Genomic DNA, 21,830 nt, shown 5'->3' with positions numbered 1-21,830 from the left:
GGTATCTATTTACTTGGTGTAACATTATCTTTCACATCATAGAAAAAAATTGGGCTAACTTTACTCTTTTCTTATTTTTTAATTCAAAAAAGTTAATTTTTCCCAAAACAATTGCGTTTGGAAGACTGCTGCGCAAATATGGTGCGATAAAAAATATTGCAACAAACTCCATTTTATTCTTTAGGGTCTCTGCTAATATATATATATATATATATATATATATATATATATATATATATATATATATATATATATATATATATAATGTTTGGGGGTTCTAAGTAGTTTTCTAGCAACAAAAACTGATTTTTAGGCCTGGTCCTTAAGTGGTTAAGCTCATCTATCTTAATATTTCTCAAAGATATAGAAACATGCCTGGAATCTCCTCTCTGTGTGTGACTTTGACAGCAGTGGGACCCAATGGTGCCCGCTACTGTCTCAGCCAATGAAGAGAGAGCGTCCTGGACAGCCGAGACTGTCAATCAACTTCGCTTGATCGAGATGGGGCTCAAGTAAATATTGAGGGGGCTGCTGCATACATAATGTTTTTTAGCTTAATGCATAGAATGTATTAAAATAAAATAAAAACCTCTGCCTTTAGAACCACTTTAAATATTACAGTAATCCATCTTTATATAGTTTCATTTTATATATTTCAGTTCAAGAAGGAGGGAACAAACTACAACAGGGTCAGGTTTTACTATACTGCACAGTAAAATGGCTGACTGGAAGGGAGAGCATGGGTTGACCTTATCAGTGCTTTGCTGTTCCTTCACTATCAAATCACAAACTGAAAGATAGTCCCTTAAAATAAAATTAAAAAAAAACATAGCAATTGGTTTATTATTAGTATTATTACAGGTACTTATATAGCACTGTCAATTTATGCAGCACTTTACATATAAGTTTATAGAACTTATAATGCCATCTCGTCTTGGTGACTGATCAAGAAGTATGATTGTCATGTTGAAAAAGTCAAAGTGAAATCACAATTCCTGATCTGCAGAAGCACCCCAGGTCAGTGACTATAGGTATTAATAGATGATCGGCGTGACTGCCAGTCAATCATCCTTTTCAGAAGCTGGTCAGCACTGATATCCTCCATATTTCTGCTATGATAAGATTCCTCTAAACTGTACAGGATTTGCAGTAGGTTGAGTCATTTGTTTGCTAATGTGAAATCATTAGTCTTTTATGGTACATTCTGAGCAAATACAACTTTATTGTCAGCAAAAACTTGTTAAAAAAATTATAAAATGTTAGCAACTGCAAGGTTTATCAATAGTATATGTTGAATATAGGTTCAGCGACTGCTCCTATTTAATTTGGAAGATGAGTGCCCTTTAGGAGTAAAAAAGTAATGAATCGGCATGATGATTTCTATGTCTCGCCTGCAGGATCCGAGATTGACAGTATGCACTGTGCACTGTATTAGCAGCTCTCAATTTGAGCTTGTTAATTTACAGCTGCAGCAGAACCTTGTAGAAGTACTTGTGGGCACTTTGATGACAGTAGAATTTGTATCCCTGCTAGCATCATCAACTCTTTCCATACTGCACACTGTGGATACAGCAATGAAGGGTCATCAGTGCCTTCCACTGCACAAGAAGCACTTGTATCTCCAACTCATCTGGCTTTGATGATCACTCATTCATAGACACCACTCTGAGGCTGATTGAGATCCAGTCTAACAAGTGCCTGTCTTAATAAACCTCCTGCTTGACGTGATGAAAGCAAGCCACATCTTGTTAACCTGGAGCCTGGAAGCTGAGAGGCTTGGAGACTCAGGATGGCTGATCTGAGGGGAAAGGAAATAAAGGTCTGATATTCTTTGATTAATTACAAATATAGTTTGCAAAAACTGGCATAAAGTCACCAGTCGAAGAAGGCTTCATAAGATATCACACAGATGGTACCAGTTACCAGTATTAAAGAGCATTTTCTGTAACTAACACATTGTTTCTATCTTAAATGTTGAATAGGAGAGTCATCTTAAATTGCGTCAGTCATGTAAGAAATAGAAGGGTTGCCACTTTTGGCTTCCCTTTAAAAATTCTATTTGGCTGAATCATTTTGGCTTTTCTACTTCTGAGCTATAGACCCAGAACAAGCATACAACAAATGGAAGTCAAGGAAAAAACAGCATCTCGGATCCTAGTTCAAACACACCTGAGCGAGCCCTCCGGGAAGCTATTACCTGTACTGGGCTAGCCAGTGCTGTCACACTGAAGCAATTCCCTCAATATTGTCTTTGTCTCTAGAACAAGTAGGGATGAGCTAATGCATGTTAGATCCTAGTCCAAATTTCCCGGGCAAGCCCTCCAGGAAAATGTCACTGTACTGGGTCAAGAAAAAGCAGCTAAATTATTCTCTGCCCCACCGCTGCACATATAGAGGGGCCGTGTGTATGTGTGGCTGCCGGGCAGAGAATTTCTCAGCCGTTTAGGATAAGCCCAATACAGTGACAGCTTCCTGGAGGGCTTGCTTAGGAGGTTTGGACTTGAATCTGAACACGCATGAGCTCATCCTTACTCTATACTTGTTCCAGTAACACAGACATTATTGTCAGGCAACTGGCAATTTCAGAGGGATACTACAGTAATACTTGCTGCATATATCTCTTATGAGGGTTGTACTTCAAACATACTCAGGCATATGCATCTGAGGGACTGTAGAGCATGGAGCAAGAAGTGGTGTGCATTGCTGTCAGGGAAAAGACAGTAGTATTTACCGTAGTTAGAGTTTTCTATGCTGTCTGATCACGACTATTTTTCAGAAGCCTTGGCTGGCGGTAGCTGTATAAAGCTTCATAGTCTATAATCTATATAGATGTTTCCCAATATGTATGTCCCCTCCTGGAATAATCTTCAGGCTGGCAGATTGTGTCCATTATTCCTTCTGCCCTCAGGTGACAGTGATCATCTAAAGAGTCACTGATCTGCTGACCTCTGACAGATCAATATCCCTGAAGACTTTATTACCATTTTCGCATGGACAATATTTACAGATGTCACAGCGATCCCAATAATTCAAATTTTAGACTTCTTTAAAAACCATCTTGCAGTTTGTCTCAGTGTAAACTTGTCAGAAACCTAAGAAAATCAGCTGAGCATATAATGAAAAAATGCTTAAGCAGAAGTTTCCTTCAGTGTAAAATGCACGTTACTCTCAGGATTTTCAGAGATAAAGGTAGCTGACATTATATGCAGGGATGAACTTAGACATGTTTGGATCCTAGTCCTAACCCACCTGAGCTATCCCGCTAGGAACCCGTCATTGCATACAGCCAATTATAAGCTCCAATTCATTCCCTGTACTGCAACTGCACATATACATGCCCCTTGTATACATGTGGCTGCAGGGCAGGGAATGCTACAGCCCCAGGTGTGTTTGGGCTTGGATCCGAGCACGCCTGAGCTCATCCCTAATTGGTTGTACACCTTGACATTTCCTTTAAGCCCCCACTCACACTTTTATGTAGCGCGATATGGGGCGTCACACATATGCGCTTCGCAAGTAGGACAGCTCTTTCACTTCAATGGGCTGCTCTATGCCCCACAAACACAGCAAAAGTGCCCATGTACCTTTTTTAACTATGCTCCTTTTGTGCTTTTTTTTTTTTTTTAGTACTACTTGTCAAAGAATGCTCTTTTAGGTGCATTTGGGGGTGGCATTACTAATAAATGGCACCACAAACATGACGCACAATGTTTGCATGTTTTGTGTATGCAGAAACAATAGCGCAATTTTGCATGAGTTTTCATGCTACATTAGTGTTAATGGGACCTAAATGTTGAGCTGGGCCTGTTTCTCCCACCTCTTGTGCCATCTGTTTGGACTTGTGGTAAACTGCCTCGCTGATCTATAGCTAGGCCCAGGAGGCAGGAGGGGGTGGGGTCAGCTAAACGTTTACAGCAAAAGTCAAGATGCGCTTATAGCATAATTTGTCTAAATATTTTGATTGATTTTGTTTTTATATGTAATTTTCTCTTTAGGCAATCTCTGCTTAAATAGATTTCAATATATGCTTGGTTGAACTGTGCGGGTTTGTGACAGATTAACGTTATCTGTATTGTTGTCCTGACAGTATGAACTCACAGGTTGTGTTTTTTTTCGCAGTGAGACTTGCAATACTAGTGTGAAAACAGATCTATATTAATTCTCCCACACACAGTGCTTCTCTTGCTGTAGACTGACATCAGTAGATCAGCTCTGCTGTCACACAATGCCACAGTTAATTAGGGGCAATAGAAGCCTAGGCTTGAATGTACTAATGACTCGCATAGAATGACCTACTGCCCCCAAACCCTGAACCTCTCTGCAGGTTGTCAGATAGGATGGATTGAGTTGGACTCCTGGCTATAGACCTACGTATGTAAAATATTCTGTGTGCATGAATGTTTGTGCTTGATTAATCTCCTATATTTTACAAAATCCTATAGTTTTTTTCACTATACATATAAAAGCAGCTATGCTTTTCATTGCCATCGGGTTTTGGCAAAGGCTTAAAGATACATTTTCTAATAAATTGCTATTTTTTATCCATTTGTTATGCAATATACAGTAGAAGTGGTGATAATGTTTATATATAAGAAATCCACAGCAACCAATCATATGCCACATTTTATAAGTTTATCACAGTCATCAGACTGCGCTTTGGGCTTTTCTTTGCTAAACCTATATATATGTTTTGCTGATGTGTTATTTTTGCTATTTTATTTATTACATGTTTTTAAATTCTATGAATTAAATTGCTCAGCGACAGAATATCACAGCCCTGAGCATCATTCTGTCATGCATATTACCATTAGACTGATAATCCATGGTTGCAACTACTTACCCTTTTCTTGTTTCTCTGTTCTCATTTCAGCATGTCGAGGAATGCTGTGTGGTTTTGGTGCAGCGTGTGAGAAGAGCAGCACAGACCCATCTCAAGCAACCTGTGTTTGCAAGAAAACTGCCTGCCCATCTGTGGTGGCACCAGTCTGCGGATCCGACTACTCCACCTACAGTAATGAGTGTGAACTTGAACGTGCCCAGTGTAACCAGCAGCGGAGAATTAAAGTTATCAGTAAAGGGCCTTGTGGTAAGTATGCTGATTTTCAGCCAAGCCTGTATATAGATTTTTGATTGCCTTATGAATGCGTGAATGATACTGTCCATTCATGAGGCTCCACTTTCTACCGATAGCAGTTTTCATGTAACACTTGTGCCATTATTGCTATGCATGCATTAATGGAGTCATTGAGGGAGATTTACTAAAACTGGATCACTTAAATCTGGTGAAGCTGTGCATATTAGCCAATCGGCTTCCAACTTCAGCTTGTTCAACTGAGCTTTGTCAATAATACCTGGAAGCTGATTGGTTTCTTTGCAGAGCTGCAACAGATTTTGCACGCTCCAGTTTTAGTAAATCCCCCCCTTTGTGTATATTGTCTCAGTTCTCTCTGGGTAATACAAACTATTGGTCAGGAGTCTGAAGAAATAATGATGATGGCGTTGGCTTACCAGAGCTGCAAAGTCTTTAAAGGTTTCCGCAGTTCCCCCTGTTGCACCTGAGCATCTAGTGAGGTCTATAGATAAAGTTGAAAAGGTCCATGCTGAAAAAGTCACTTTTAAGCAGTAAAAATTAGAGACATGGTGTATCCATTGCCCACAACAAGCAGTTTCTGTAGTTCCTTGTGCCTTTTACTCAAGTTTCACACTCCTATAGTGAATACATTTTAAGTTTCACTACTACCATGCCCCCAGTCCTGTTGCCCTAAGCACATGCCATGGAATGGCCTTTAGCCCAGCTGTTACATCTGAATTCTGTAAAGTAGAACTTCAGAAAGACCATTGCATATTTTGATCCTCCATCATCTATGATTTGTGCATCTTCAGCCACAGGATTTGTGCCTAAATAATTCCCGGTAGGTGTGTAATAACACACTGTATAGTTGTTGAAGCAAAAGCCTTATCCAGTCCGCCCGTGCAGCTCTGTGATTAGATGTGCTGTACGGGGCCTTTTCTCTCCCTATTTTTACATCCCTCTAATGGGATATATAATGAATGGCCTCTTTCCTCTCTGTTATATGGCTCCCTGGCTATACATATACTATAATGTGCAGTCTTTCTCTTTATTGCCCATGCAGCACCATCATCAAAGCCTTGCTGCACAGCAGTGAGATGCCTGGCTTTTTCCAAGGCCTGATAAAATGCACATAGGCATTTGCTTCTCCCTGAGCAAATGTATAACACGTAGCTTAACCTTTTTACCATGCACTCTCCTTTTTTGATGTATAACACATACTCCTTTTTCCTTGATTACGTATTCAGCAAACTGGTTGTTTCTTGTGCGTTCCTAAATTTCAGTTGCAGTACAAAATAAAATAAAAAAACGGAAAGATCTATAAAATACAGCCTACACTTTCCCTCCAGAGCTTCAGAGGGGATGTATTATGCACTAACTGTCTTCAACACAAATCCCTAACCAGGTAAACAGCGTTAATCCCTCTATTTTTCCGCACTTAAAGATGCTTCAACCATATTTAGTGCCCGGTTGGCCTGCTCTGCCAACAGATGACCTTGCAGCTAGGCCTGGAATGGAACAGTCTCTGGTCTCCTGTGTATCTCTCTATTATCTATTTAGAGAAGAAAATTAACTGTTAAAAAATAGGAAATAATATGCTAATTTAGGCTTATTAATGGATCCAGTTGACCTAATAATCTAGCCAGCCTTCACACATTTGGCCTTTGTTTTCCGCCAGTGAATTACTTATTGATGCATCTTTTCCACAACAGTAAAAAGGTAATAGGAGATTTTATAGATCACAAGGTCAAGGCCGGACCTTAATTCCCTGCACCCTGCTGCATCTCCCTGCGAGCTTGGCTCCTTTTCAGTGATGCTAATAGAACTGCGTTGTCAGGCTGCACGCTGCTGCTAGAAGTAAGACGCTGTGTAAACGAGACCCAGTCCCCTTTCTCTCCAACTAAATTAACTTGACCTTTTTCTTTCGCGTTGCTGAGGCTTGTCTCTGCTCTCCACGCTGCCCTCTCTCTCTTACATGTGAAGCCAGCCTGGAGGTAACTGCTGTGAATGAGGCCATGCTGCGTGCTTATAGCATCCTCCCTTTGAATGAGAAGTGTTTATTAACTGGTGTATGTGCAAAAACCAGAGAGTTGGTGTAGCTAAATCCAGGCAATCATGATCCCTTAAAGCCCTGGCGGCAAGGGAATATATAATGTATTTTTTTTTTCTGTACACCATTCCAGTGCATGCCTGTAATTCTAGATTGATTGTTTGGTGTACAAAAAGGGGTGCCATTAACATTTATGGAAAGTTAATTCCAAAGGATATATACACCCTTCTTGTTAGCATGCACTAGTTCATTACAATAAAGAAGACCTATCTTTATTTTTTTAGTAGTGCATTCAGTAAGTTTAATTTACATAACCTTTAAATGTGGAATGTATTTAAAGCTGATCTTCCAACATCATAGCAATGATATTGATAAGTAACTAAATGTACAAATGTCATGAGAGTAGTGGGCAGGGCCACCATAGAAATTTTATTGTTCAGTAATCTAACCACTTCAAGACCAGAATATTTCACCCCCTTCCAGTGCAGGCCATTTTTCTGTTTTCAGCATGGTCACACTTTGAATGACAATTACTCATTACTCATGCAACACTGATTTTTGTGACAGCCAGAATTTTCTTTTGGTGATATTTACTCACCACTAGGTTTTGATTTTTTTTGGTATATATAAAGGGAAAAAAAAATAGTTTCTGTTAAAAAACTGCAAATTAATTATTTTTCTTCAAGTTCAGGCCAAAATATATTCTGCTACATTTCCTTAGTGGATAAAAAATAAATACAGTATCTCACAAAAGTGGGTACAACCCTCACATTTTTGCAAATATTTTATTATATCTTTTCATGTGACAGCACTGAAGAAATTACACTTTGCTACAATGTAAAGTGGTGAGTGTACAGCTTGTATAACAGTGTAAATTTGCTGTCCCCTCAAAATAACCCAATGCACAGCCATTAATGTGTAAACCGCTGGTAACAAAAGTGAGTTCACCCCTATGTGAAAATGTCAAATTTGGGCCAAAAGTGTCAATATTTTGTGTGGCCACCATTACATTCCAGTACATGCCTTGGGCATGGAGTTTCCCCAGAGCTACACAGGCTGCCACTGGAGTCCTCTTCCACTCCTCCATGACGACATCACGGAGCTGGTGGATGTTAGAGACCTTGCGCTCCTCCACCTTCCATTTGAGGATGCCCCACAGATGCTTAAGAGGGTTTAGGTCTAGAGACATGTTTGGCCAGTCCATCGCCTTTACCCTCATCTTCTTTAGCAAGGCAGTAGTAGTCTTGGAGGTGTGTTCGCGGTCGTTATCATGTTGGAATACTACCCTGCGGCCCAGTCTCCAAAGGGGGGGGGGGGAATCATGCTCTGCTTCAGTATGTTGGCATTCATGGTTCCCTCAATGAACTGTAGTTCCCCAATGTTGTCAGACCATGACATTCCCACCACCATGCTTGACTGTAGGCAAGACACACTTTTATTTGTACTCCTCACCTGGTTGCCACCACACACGCCACCATCTTAATCAAATAAGTTTATCTTGGTCTCATCAGATCACAGGACATGGTTCCAGTAATCCATGTCCTTAATCTGCTTGTCTTCAGCAAAGTGTTTGCAGGCTTTCTTGTGCATCATCTTTAGAGGAGGCTTCCTTCTGAGACGACAGCCATGCAGACCAATTTTATGCAGTGTGTGGCATATGGTCTGAGCACTGACAGGCTGATCCCCCCACCCCTTCAACCTCTGAAGCAGTGCTGGCAGCACTCATACGTCTATTTTCCCAAAGACAACCTATGAATATGACGCTGAGCACGTGCACTTAACTTCTTTGGTCGACCATGAAGAGGCCTGTTCTGAGTGGAACTTGTCCTGTTAAAATGCTATATAAATAAAAAAGCTGCGCTAAAATGAAAGAACCAAAAATGAATTACATGTGAAAGTCCTCATTAAGTCCAATGAAACAATAAATTAAGTGAATAAAAAAGAAGTAAAGTGAAGTATAAGTCCAAATGAATCCAGATAATGACTCCTCTACAAAGATTGGCATTAGATGTATGTACTGCTTACCAGAAACAGCAAATTAAATCGCCTGATAAGAGGATGGTAACTCTCCAGATCAACTGTAAATCCAGGGGAAGACCCTTATGAAGGATTCCAGGCCTCAGACGACACAATAAGCTCAATGGGCGTCAATCATGTGCATATAAAATAACATTTTCATAGCGTGATACTGTATTTGAAACAGAAGTGCACACACTAGGTATAAATCCCCTAAGTGAATGAATTAGGAGTAGGTGCTAGGTATAGTGAAAGACCACCACCAACATCATAGGCTGCTTACCAGATACAAAAAGGTTGATGACATAAAAGAACAAATGTCAAAGCCGCCACAGATCTTTCCCATGCGACAGGTTCAGTCAATAACTGTGACCACCACCAACATATACCACTGCTTACCAGAAATAAGAATGGTGCAGGCAACTGTCTAGGAACCGGAGATTTGGAAGTCCCCAAGGATGTGAATTCAATAAAGTGCCCCTCAGGCTCGCGGAATGAACCAGTCCCGATCAGAGGAAAAGTTGGATCCAAGGATATTCCCACATGTATCTTCAGAAGTCTCTCAGCTCACTCCTCTCCTTAACGCACAAAGGCTGCATCCTGAGGCTTTGGAATATAATTTGCTGACTTCTCAGCTCTGGCATTTTATAGACCAGGCTTTCTGTTTGTGAGAGGCAGCATGGAAGATGTTCCCTTATCTCCTTCAGGTATGTTTCGGGATCACCAGATTATAGACAAAGAGGGTAGAGGAAATTGGGGCACTTTAGCAATGTATGGATGAACTACTGAGCTGGTAGACAATGCACTGTATTTTATTTTATATCAAGGTTCAAAGTGTGGGTACCTTTTTTAATAAGGTTCTTCCACATGGAATTGCCACTCGATGTTGGAAATAAAGTTTTTTTTTTTTTTTTTTAAATATGTAGGATTGTGCAGTCTAGTTAACGTTCACTGCAGAATGTTAACATATATTTTTGTAAGGACTTCAGTACTTGTCCCTCTTTGGAAGATCTTTCATGGCATCACACCTTATCTTTGATAGCAAATGCTGTTCATTTGTATGCTACTCAGATGAACTTCAGCTTTCAGCAAGCTCGGGGTCATTTGCATACTTAAAATATTGCAGCTGATGCATATCAAAAATGTTTTTGCAAAGAAGTTTGTAGAAGAAAGCTTTAAAAAAACTGGGATGCTATGAATTCAGACATGGCAAAGATCTGCAGTCCAAGCCTAGCCATGTCCAGATATGACCATGGTTGAATAGATTCTTGAAAGAATGTGTTTTCTATGTACAGAGACTTTATCTTCCCACTCTATGCATTGCACTTACCTTGCTTACACATATTGCAAACAGATCCACATCTAAAAAGTTTACATGGGTTGGTTAGAATAATATATTGTTGCTTTATCTTCCTCATAGGTTCCCGAGATCCTTGCTCATCTGTGTCCTGCAGTTATGGAAGCACCTGTGTGCGCTCAACAGATGGACAAACTGCAAAATGTGTCTGTCCAACCACATGTGCTGGTATACCTGAAAATATTGTGTGTGGTAGTGATGGTAAAGATTATCGAAATGAGTGCACCCTCAACAAGCAAGCTTGTGATAACCAGGAGAACCTCTACAAAAAGTTTGAGGGCTCGTGTGGTACGTACTACGGGGGCAATTATGCACTGGTTTTGGCCATCAATAGATATAACTATCTGGTAGTTTCAAATCTTCCAGCTGTTTCTGTTTGACAAGACAAGATTGGTTAAAAGGTCAAAGTGTTTTCTAGTTATGGACAGATTTAGAGTGGGTTTGGGATATTGCATGATATATAGTTGCATATAGCAAATAATAATGTTCCAGCTATAAGGTTTCTAGAGCAAGTTAGAAAATGTATTCTGGTGGATATGAAAAATGCCAAATTTCCTTTTTCCCTTTCCAATAGTTCTGAACATGAGCCCCTTGTATATTGCTTGCTAAGAACGGGGATTCATAATGGTAGCATAATTTACAGGATTATGTGGGAGGGAACCCAGGGCAACCAAACAAAATGAGTTCCCTAAATCCCCAGCTTCATTAAAAACTAGGTAATATTGATGTTATAAATAATAATAAATATTGAGCAATTATCAAACCCAATAATAATATGCAATTTATGCAAGCTCTGGGGAGAGTTTAGCTTGTGGAAGCTTGGGGGCAATGGCAAATAACCTATGTTGCCAACAAGTGAACTTGTATATAATATAATAAACAGCACTTCTTTGTTCAACGTTATAAGCCTGAACGTCTAAAGAGTCTAATAAGAGGAAAAAATAATTGGCACATTGCTTACAGGTGATGGATTTCTGTTGGGAATAGCTGAGTGTTTGCTCCAAGCAAAATCATTGTATCTCATTTAATGCTTCCCCCCCCCCTTTATATTCCCCCAAGACAGCTATTCCAATATACTGTATGGTTTAAAATGATATAGATAGCTACCAGGTAATTGGTTACCATAATCCCGTCATAAATTGAAAGAGAAACCCCCTTAGGTTGTGGGACTTTAAGGGTAACAGTAAAGGCTCTCATAAGAGAAATTTTAACGTGAAGTTATTATAAAATTATTTATTTTGTAAAGTTGTGGTTGTAACAGACAATCATCATAAACTGTACATGTTTGAGTCATAGAATCAAAAAAGCATGAATGATACAATACAGTTGTAGGTACATAGCAGAGTCCAACGCGTTTCAAACTGTTTGTTTTAGTACAAAAATCTTCCTCAGGGAGTCTGCATATGTTCCTGAAATACATGGTCAAATGTAAGTTCCAAGAAACAGAATATATCTAAACATTTTACAGTGAAAACTTTTTTATACATGTAAAAAATATATTATTAGCATCTGCGACCACATGTTGCCCTTAAAGAGGTCCTGGAAAGCCTCATGCTGGTCCAGGATACTCCTAGAGAGGAAACCTACTCCCAAAGATTGAAAAGGAAAAAAGGAAAAAAGGGGGGGGAAAAAGGGGGGAAAAAAGGGGGAAGAAGAGGAAGGGGGAAAAGACAAAAAGAAAAAGAAAAAAGAGGGAAAGGGGGGGAAAAAAGAAAAAGAAAAAGAAAAGAAAAGGGGGAAGGATGAAAAGACCCCTTGTGTTAAAAGGACATACCTGCAAAACAGTAGAGCCCAAAAGAAGGTTCCCCTTCGGGGGGATTTGGAACTCCCATGCGTTGAGAGCTAGAGTCAGGTATAAGGATTTATTTTGTATCTGAAACAGTGAGTATATTTACAACTGTCAGAGATCCAAGGTTAATGTAAGTATGTATATAAACATTATTACAGAGAATATTCATGTAAAATTCACCTGTTATGATGATTTTCATGTAGACATATAAAGAGGGGAAAAAAGAGAAAACGAAACCAGGAAAAATAGGGAAAAAAGGGGGAAAAAAGCTAATTTTTCCCAGGAAAATATTATCTTCCGATGTATATATCTCTTGGATTTATTGAAGTGGGATCCTATCAGGGGAAAAGGAGATATATCTTTTCAGCTTTGGTAGATCAGGATAATGTATATATTATATTTAAGTAATATGATTAGAATAGCTCTTACCTCACTAATTTATTGGAGGGTGTGGGGTATCTCATCAGTTTCCAAGAGTTTTCGGGAGACCTATATCTTCCCAAAGGGAATATAAGTCCTTGCCTGAAAGGTATAGGACAAGGATAATATGCCTATATCGGTATACATTTTGCATATCTTATTATTAGTTAAAAGTAGGTATTCCACCTGAGACGATCATACCGTTCTGATTGGAGCCTGTCGTCACCGTATCCAATGAGGACAGCAACATATCATCCTATGAGATATAGGATGTGATCTAAGATTACTCGTCCTATGAATCCTGATAGTCACATAGAGAAAAAAATAAAAATAAGATAAAACCCTCTTGTAATAAGTTGCCTTCATAGTTAAGAAAAAAGTTTTTGGTTATATAGGTCTCCTCCAGAGTACTCACTGTTATGTATGGATATCGGCGCAATAGGCGTTCGGTGTTGCATCGGAGAGATAGCTCTCCGTTCTGGCTCTCGGCGTCCCCTTAAGTACCCAAGTGTCCAGAGTCTCGTGGTGATTCTCGCGGGAGTTTTGTAAGTAGTTACGTCATATCCGTCTTTTACCACCGGAAGTTCCCCGGACTGGCGGTGACATCACATCCGCCCAAATCAAAGGCTCCGACGTGTGTCATTTCCGCCTGAAATGCCCGGAGATTATTCCGCTGGACTGGCGGTGACGTCATATCCGCCCTTTTCTCTAATAGACTCCGCTAATATGTCCGCCTAAGTTGTAGCGGTATAGTCATGCGGTAGATACATAGAGGGGGGATAATTTTAATTAATTTTAATTTTTAATTGAAGGTGAAATAAACATTGTGAATGGAATAAATAATACCTATCTATATTGTATATGGAGACTACTAGTGGACACTTGTTTTAAAGAAAGGGGAAATCTGTAGAAGATAACGCCCCAGGCACGGGTGATGCGTATATCCCCTGGAAAAGATTGACCAGGGGTTTCAGGATGAGACATATGGAGCATAGCAACCAAATGTTAACGTCCCGGAAACGCTTGTTTCTCCAGATGTTTGAGGGGCCTAATGGTGGTCCCCATAGGAGATGTCTCACCCGTGCCGGGCTCTCATTTGCAGGGGAGCCCCCCGAGGGGAAAAAGAAAAAAAAGGGGATGATATAAATGCCATGTTGGTGTCAATTACATGGACAGGGATACAAGTTGGCTGGTAGGCCTACACAATGGGAAGAAAGAAAGAGATAACAGAGTCTAGAAAAGGGGGGGTTTTTTCAAAAAGAGGGAAAGGAAAAGCCTCTAGTGCACAGGAGAGGGGGGGCAGGGGGGGCAAAAATTCCCCAATCAGGGGATATTTGCACAGAGAAGACCCAAAACCGGTCTGTAGTTGTAAACCCACCCTCAGCATTGACCTGTGACAAAAGGAAAAAATGTTAGTCGCAGAATGCATCACATATTTATTTTGGACAATTTAAATGTATATCCAGTTTAGGATATAATAGTATATTAGTAATGTTAATGATTTTGTGACCCACTTAGAGATCTGATATCTCATAAAATTTTGTATCTTAGTACTATCACATAATCACGATGGGGGGAGGGGGGGGGGGGATGAGAGGGGGAGGGTTTTACAATGTCGTAATGGTCCTAGTTTGAATAAGGAGAAGGTATTTGAGATCTAAGTGAGAAATTTATCCACTTTTATATGAAGTGTGGAGTATATTTCCCAAAGGGAAAAAGGACATAGAGAGTAAGGACCCTCAGTCTGTCTTCCCCGAGGAAAATCCCTCTAGAAAAGGCCTATAACTTTCCGCCTCATTTAGGCCAGGGGGGGTGGTTGCCGCAAGCCTAGCAATCCAGCGCATTTCCCGCTGGAGTAGCTGCTTGTTCCAATCACCCCCCCTGGCCGGTATATGTACCCTTTCAAGGGCATAAAAAGTTACCTTGGGGGTTCTGTATTTGTGCGTAATTGCCATATGCCTACCAAGTGGTAGATAAAGGTCTCCAATATTGAGACTCTGCATATGCTTATTGATGCGTTTTCCTAGTTCTTGCTTGGTCTTCCCGACATAGAAGGCCTTACATTCGCAGCGCATCAAATACACGACCCCCTTAGTTTTACAATTTACAAAATGTCTGGGTTGAAAAATTTCACCATTGGGCAGTGTGGTTGTTTTGCATCTGACTATCACTTTGCATTGATCACATCTACCACAGGGGAATGTGCCTTTTTGTTGACATGGGTCCTCTCTATTGGGGCCTTTGTACTCGCTTTGTACTAGAGTATCTTTTATAGAGGTGGCTCTTCTGTATGTAATGGCTGGGGCTGGTGTCACTATATGTTGGAGGATAGGATCCTCCCTGAGTATAGCCCAATGTTTTTTTAGAATTCCATAGATATTCTCATGTTCAGTTGAATAATTTAAAATTATTGTTGGTGGATTCCTGGGGGGTATTTCTTCCTGTTTCTGAGGTTTGAACAGTAGGTCCTGTCTTTTTAAGATTTGTACTTTATTGTAATTTTTCCTGAGACATGATCTGGAATATCCCCTTTCTAAGAGTCTCTGTGTCAATTTATTTGCCTTTTCTTTGAAGTTTTTCTCAGAGGAACAATTTCTTTTAATTCTTAAATATTGTGAGTATGGAATAGATCTCTTAAGGGGTTGAGGATGAAAACTTTCTGCATGAAGCAGTGTATTGCCAGCTGTGGCTTTTCTGAATAAAGTGGTTGATAGTTGACCATCATCTTCTTTGATGATGGTAATATCAAGGAAGTCCACAGATTTAAAGTCATACTTCATAGTGAAAAATAAGTTCATATTATTCTCATTCAGTTTAGTAAGACACTCTTTAAGTAAATCCACCGGGCCATCCCATACCATGAAGATGTCGTCGATGTATCTCTGCCACAAAAGAAAGTGGCAAGAGTACATCGACAAGTCTTCATTGGTAATGATTTTATGCTCCCACTCCCCCAGGTACAGGTTCGCGTAGGATGGGGCACAGCAAGTCCCCATTGCTACTCCCTGTACCTGGAGGTAGTGGGAGCCTTGAAAAGAGAACACATTGTGTTCTAAGATAAATTTTAACAAATCCACAATAAATTTATTGTAGTTTGGTTCTTGTTGTCCCCTTTGTAGCAGAATATTTTTGATGGCCAAAAGGCCTTTGTCATGTGGTATAGAATTATAGAGGCATTCTGCATCTATGGTTACTAGAATAGCGTTCAACGGAATGGTAACATTTTCTATAATTTGAAGCATATGAATAGTGTCTTTAGTGTAGGATGTTAAACCAATTACATGGGGTTTGAGGTGGGCGTCCACAACACGGCTGGCAGTTTCTGTTATACTACCGTTACCCGATATTATGGGGCGGCCGGGTGGATCTCTCAAGTTTTTATGGACTTTAGGTAAACAGTAGAATGTGGGAGTACGTGGATGTGATATCCTCATGTACTCCCACATCTCTGTAGTAATGGTGCCAGTAGTTCTGGCATCATCAATGATAGCATAGTATTCTTTATTGAATTGTTGGACTATAGAGGCAGAAATTTTTTGATAACACGTTGTATTGTTTAGAAGTTTATAGCACATCTTCTCATAATCCCCATTGTTCATTAGAACAATGTTCCCCCCCTTATCACTTGGTTTTAAGGTGATGTTATTATCTTTTTGGAGGGTTTTAAGGGCTTTACGTTGGTTTGGGAGGAGGTTATCCATAGTAGGGTTGACGTTTAGTTTGTTGATATCTTTTGAGACTTGTCTCACAAACAAAGCTATTGTGGGATTTTGATTTAATTGAGGAAATTTTGGAGATTTTTTCTTGAATTTTTTAGTTGGAGCTGGATCCTTTTTTTGTGTTTGTATGGATTCCTCATCAGAAGAACTGCTGAGGTTTTCCCAAATTTCTTGGTCATCGTAACCACTCTCCTGTAACAAAATATTTAAATCCCTGAGGGCTCGATATTCTGCCGCTTTTAATTTGGAGTCAGGTCTCTGCATTTTATCCGCTTGTTTGAAAAATTTGCTTTTGAAAAAAATATCCCTTGCAAAAAGATTAATGTCTTTAATGACACTAAATTTATCTGTTTTCTGACTTGGGCAGAAAGATAATCCTAAATTAAGTAAATCCTCCTCCTCCTGGGTTAGAATATGAGAAGAGAGGTTTATAATGGTTAATCGATTTTGTCGGTTATCTTTACTGCAAAGGAGTCCATGCTGGCTTGTGTTTTGACTGCCAGTCGCGTGTGAGGCTTCCCTAAAAAAATCCCCTTATTTACCGTGCCTTGAGTTTTATTGCCTGTCGTCCCTTCAGGTTGTGATCCGCTAGGATCTTGGTTCTCGTTAGGGCCACTCATATTTTCACTAGTTGTAGCGTCGTTATTTCTAGATTGTGATGTTTGTCCTCGTGGTGTGTTGGTTTTAGTCTTAGTTTTATCTTTGTTTTTTCTCATTTGTGGATAGTCCGCTCGAGGACGACCACGTGAGTTAGATTGAGAGGAATTAGAGGCAGATGAGTCAGAGGAATGATAATCACTCCTCTTGTATTCATTTCTGCGTCTTGTATTCCGCTGTCCTGACTTCCATTTATATGCTTTACCTTCATTAAAGGCTATCCGATCTCTCCAGTATTTTTTCTCCTTTCTTTGTAATATTATTCTGTTATAGTCCTCCAGGTAAGTTTTTAGTTTTACCTCTTGTTCTATATAAAGAGGAGATGTTTTTAAAGGAGTAAGTTGTTTATTAATAGTAGAAACCTCTGATTCTATATGTTTCAATTGTTTTAAATATTCCGTTTGGAGAAGAACCATTAAATTTCTTGAGCATTCATTAAGAATCCTCTCCCAATCTTGTTTCAATTCCTGCGAAATATTTTCCAACGTTGGGAAGATCTGAATCCTCAATCCTAGAGGATTCAGACCTTCCTTCACATATTTATCGAATGTTTTAATATGCCAGTGTAGCGCTGACTTTTTTTCTAAAAATCTTTTTAGAGTAGAAAATAGAGTGTAGATATCTGATTCTATTTGTTCCTTTTGTTGGAATTTGCTCTCAATACCTGACATTAACTCCTCCCATCCATCCCCCTGAGACCCTCCCATCTTGAAGATGCGGTATAGGGCAGGCTATATAGATAGCCTGATAGAGGGTATATAGGGGAAATCTATTATGGAAACTATTTCCCACCTTAGCCCTTTTAAAATGTAAGAAAACTAGTAAATTAATTAATCTCAAAAAAGTGGGTTACCAGGTAGTTATCTAAAAAGGTGGGGGTAGGGTGTGTTATCCACCCGAAACGTAAAGTGTAAAATGATATAGATAGCTACCAGGTAATTGGTTACCATAATCCCGTCATAAATTGAAAGAGAAACCCCCTTAGGTTGTGGGACTTTAAGGGTAACAGTAAAGGCTCTCATAAGAGAAATTTTAACGTGAAGTTATTATAAAATTATTTATTTTGTAAAGTTGTGGTTGTAACAGACAATCATCATAAACTGTACATGTTTGAGTCATAGAATCAAAAAAGCATGAATGATACAATACAGTTGTAGGTACATAGCAGAGTCCAACGCGTTTCAAACTGTTTGTTTTAGTACAAAAATCTTCCTCAGGGAGTCTGCATATGTTCCTGAAATACATGGTCAAATGTAAGTTCCAAGAAACAGAATATATCTAAACATTTTACAGTGAAAACTTTTTTATACATGTAAAAAATATATTATTAGCATCTGCGACCACATGTTGCCCTTAAAGAGGTCCTGGAAAGCCTCATGCTGGTCCAGGATACTCCTAGAGAGGAAACCTACTCCCAAAGATTGAAAAGGAAAAAAGGAAAAAAGGGGGGGGGAAAAAGGGGGGAAAAAAGGGGGAAGAAGAGGAAGGGGGAAAAGACAAAAAGAAAAAGAAAAAAGAGGGAAAGGGGGGGAAAAAAGAAAAAGAAAAAGAAAAAGAAAAGAAAAGGGGGAAGGATGAAAAGACCCCTTGTGTTAAAAGGACATACCTGCAAAACAGTAGAGCCCAAAAGAAGGTTCCCCTTCGGGGGGATTTGGAACTCCCATGCGTTGAGAGCTAGAGTCAGGTATAAGGATTTATTTTGTATCTGAAACAGTGAGTATATTTACAACTGTCAGAGATCCAAGGTTAATGTAAGTATGTATATAAACATTATTACAGAGAATATTCATGTAAAATTCACCTGTTATGATGATTTTCATGTAGACATATAAAGAGGGGAAAAAAGAGAAAACGAAACCAGGAAAAATAGGGAAAAAAGGGGGAAAAAAGCTAATTTTTCCCAGGAAAATATTATCTTCCGATGTATATATCTCTTGGATTTATTGAAGTGGGATCCTATCAGGGGAAAAGGAGATATATCTTTTCAGCTTTGGTAGATCAGGATAATGTATATATTATATTTAAGTAATATGATTAGAATAGCTCTTACCTCACTAATTTATTGGAGGGTGTGGGGTATCTCATCAGTTTCCAAGAGTTTTCGGGAGACCTATATCTTCCCAAAGGGAATATAAGTCCTTGCCTGAAAGGTATAGGACAAGGATAATATGCCTATATCGGTATACATTTTGCATATCTTATTATTAGTTAAAAGTAGGTATTCCACCTGAGACGATCATACCGTTCTGATTGGAGCCTGTCGTCACCGTATCCAATGAGGACAGCAACATATCATCCTATGAGATATAGGATGTGATCTAAGATTACTCGTCCTATGAATCCTGATAGTCACATAGAGAAAAAAATAAAAATAAGATAAAACCCTCTTGTAATAAGTTGCCTTCATAGTTAAGAAAAAAGTTTTTGGTTATATAGGTCTCCTCCAGAGTACTCACTGTTATGTATGGATATCGGCGCAATAGGCGTTCGGTGTTGCATCGGAGAGATAGCTCTCCGTTCTGGCTCTCGGCGTCCCCTTAAGTACCCAAGTGTCCAGAGTCTCGTGGTGATTCTCGCGGGAGTTTTGTAAGTAGTTACGTCATATCCGTCTTTTACCACCGGAAGTTCCCCGGACTGGCGGTGACATCACATCCGCCCAAATCAAAGGCTCCGACGTGTGTCATTTCCGCCTGAAATGCCCGGAGATTATTCCGCTGGACTGGCGGTGACGTCATATCCGCCCTTTTCTCTAATAGACTCCGCTAATATGTCCGCCTAAGTTGTAGCGGTATAGTCATGCGGTAGATACATAGAGGGGGGATAATTTTAATTAATTTTAATTTTTAATTGAAGGTGAAATAAACATTGTGAATGGAATAAATAATACCTATCTATATTGTATATGGAGACTACTAGTGGACACTTGTTTTAAAGAAAGGGGAAATCTGTAGAAGATAACGCCCCAGGCACGGGTGATGCGTATATCCCCTGGAAAAGATTGACCAGGGGTTTCAGGATGAGACATATGGAGCATAGCAACCAAATGTTAACGTCCCGGAAACGCTTGTTTCTCCAGATGTTTGAGGGGCCTAATGGTGGTCCCCATAGGAGATGTCTCACCCGTGCCGGGCTCTCATTTGCAGGGGAGCCCCCCGAGGGGAAAAAGAAAAAAAAGGGGATGATATAAATGCCATGTTGGTGTCAATTACATGGACAGGGATACAAGTTGGCTGGTAGGCCTACACAATGGGAAGAAAGAAAGAGATAACAGAGTCTAGAAAAGGGGGGGTTTTTTCAAAAAGAGGGAAAGGAAAAGCCTCTAGTGCACAGGAGAGGGGGGGCAGGGGGGGCAAAAATTCCCCAATCAGGGGATATTTGCACAGAGAAGACCCAAAACCGGTCTGTAGTTGTAAACGCACCCTCAGCATTGACCTGTGACAAAAGGAAAAAATGTTAGTCGCAGAATGCATCACATATTTATTTTGGACAATTTAAATGTATATCCAGTTTAGGATATAATAGTATATTAGTAATGTTAATGATTTTGTGACCCACTTAGAGATCTGATATCTCATAAAATTTTGTATCTTAGTACTATCACATAATCACGATGGGGGGAGGGGGGGGGGGGATGAGAGGGGGAGGGTTTTACAATGTCGTAATGGTCCTAGTTTGAATAAGGAGAAGGTATTTGAGATCTAAGTGAGAAATTTATCCACTTTTATATGAAGTGTGGAGTATATTTCCCAAAGGGAAAAAGGACATAGAGAGTAAGGACCCTCAGTCTGTCTTCCCCGAGGAAAATCCCTCTAGAAAAGGCCTATAACTTTCCGCCTCATTTAGGCCAGGGGGGGTGGTTGCCGCAAGCCTAGCAATCCAGCGCATTTCCCGCTGGAGTAGCTGCTTGTTCCAATCACCCCCCCTGGCCGGTATATGTACCCTTTCAAGGGCATAAAAAGTTACCTTGGGGGTTCTGTATTTGTGCGTAATTGCCATATGCCTACCAAGTGGTAGATAAAGGTCTCCAATATTGAGACTCTGCATATGCTTATTGATGCGTTTTCCTAGTTCTTGCTTGGTCTTCCCGACATAGAAGGCCTTACATTCGCAGCGCATCAAATACACGACCCCCTTAGTTTTACAATTTACAAAATGTCTGGGTTGAAAAATTTCACCATTGGGCAGTGTGGTTGTTTTGCATCTGACTATCACTTTGCATTGATCACATCTACCACAGGGGAATGTGCCTTTTTGTTGACATGGGTCCTCTCTATTGGGGCCTTTGTACTCGCTTTGTACTAGAGTATCTTTTATAGAGGTGGCTCTTCTGTATGTAATGGCTGGGGCTGGTGTCACTATATGTTGGAGGATAGGATCCTCCCTGAGTATAGCCCAATGTTTTTTTAGAATTCCATAGATATTCTCATGTTCAGTTGAATAATTTAAAATTATTCTTGGTGGATTCCTGGGGGGTATTTCTTCCTGTTTCTGAGGTTTGAACAGTAGGTCCTGTCTTTTTAAGATTTGTACTTTATTGTAATTTTTCCTGAGACATGATCTGGAATATCCCCTTTCTAAGAGTCTCTGTGTCAATTTATTTGCCTTTTCTTTGAAGTTTTTCTCAGAGGAACAATTTCTTTTAATTCTTAAATATTGTGAGTATGGAATAGATCTCTTAAGGGGTTGAGGATGAAAACTTTCTGCATGAAGCAGTGTATTGCCAGCTGTGGCTTTTCTGAATAAAGTGGTTG

At 39.8% G+C, this 21,830-nt stretch overlaps 1 protein-coding gene across 11 annotated transcripts in view; it reads left to right on the top strand.

Annotated features, from left to right (window-relative positions):
• Positions 1 to 21,830, top strand: part of AGRN (agrin) — a 704,390-nt gene that overhangs the window by 445,916 nt on the left and 236,644 nt on the right. For all 11 annotated transcript variants that reach the window (XM_082274335.1, XM_082274327.1, XM_082274332.1 and 8 more), the window contains 2 exons: positions 4,871 to 5,086; positions 10,558 to 10,782. In XM_082274335.1, the coding sequence (XP_082130461.1) occupies positions 4,871 to 5,086; positions 10,558 to 10,782 (441 nt within the window). The remainder of the gene's footprint in view (positions 1 to 4,870; positions 5,087 to 10,557; positions 10,783 to 21,830) is intronic.

Source organism: Pelophylax lessonae (genome assembly GCF_965119305.1).
Source record: "Pelophylax lessonae genome assembly, chromosome: 12".
NCBI lineage: Eukaryota > Metazoa > Chordata > Amphibia > Anura > Ranidae > Pelophylax > Pelophylax lessonae.
Note: the sequence above shows the minus strand (reverse complement) of the source record. Positions and strands in the feature narration are given on the sequence as shown.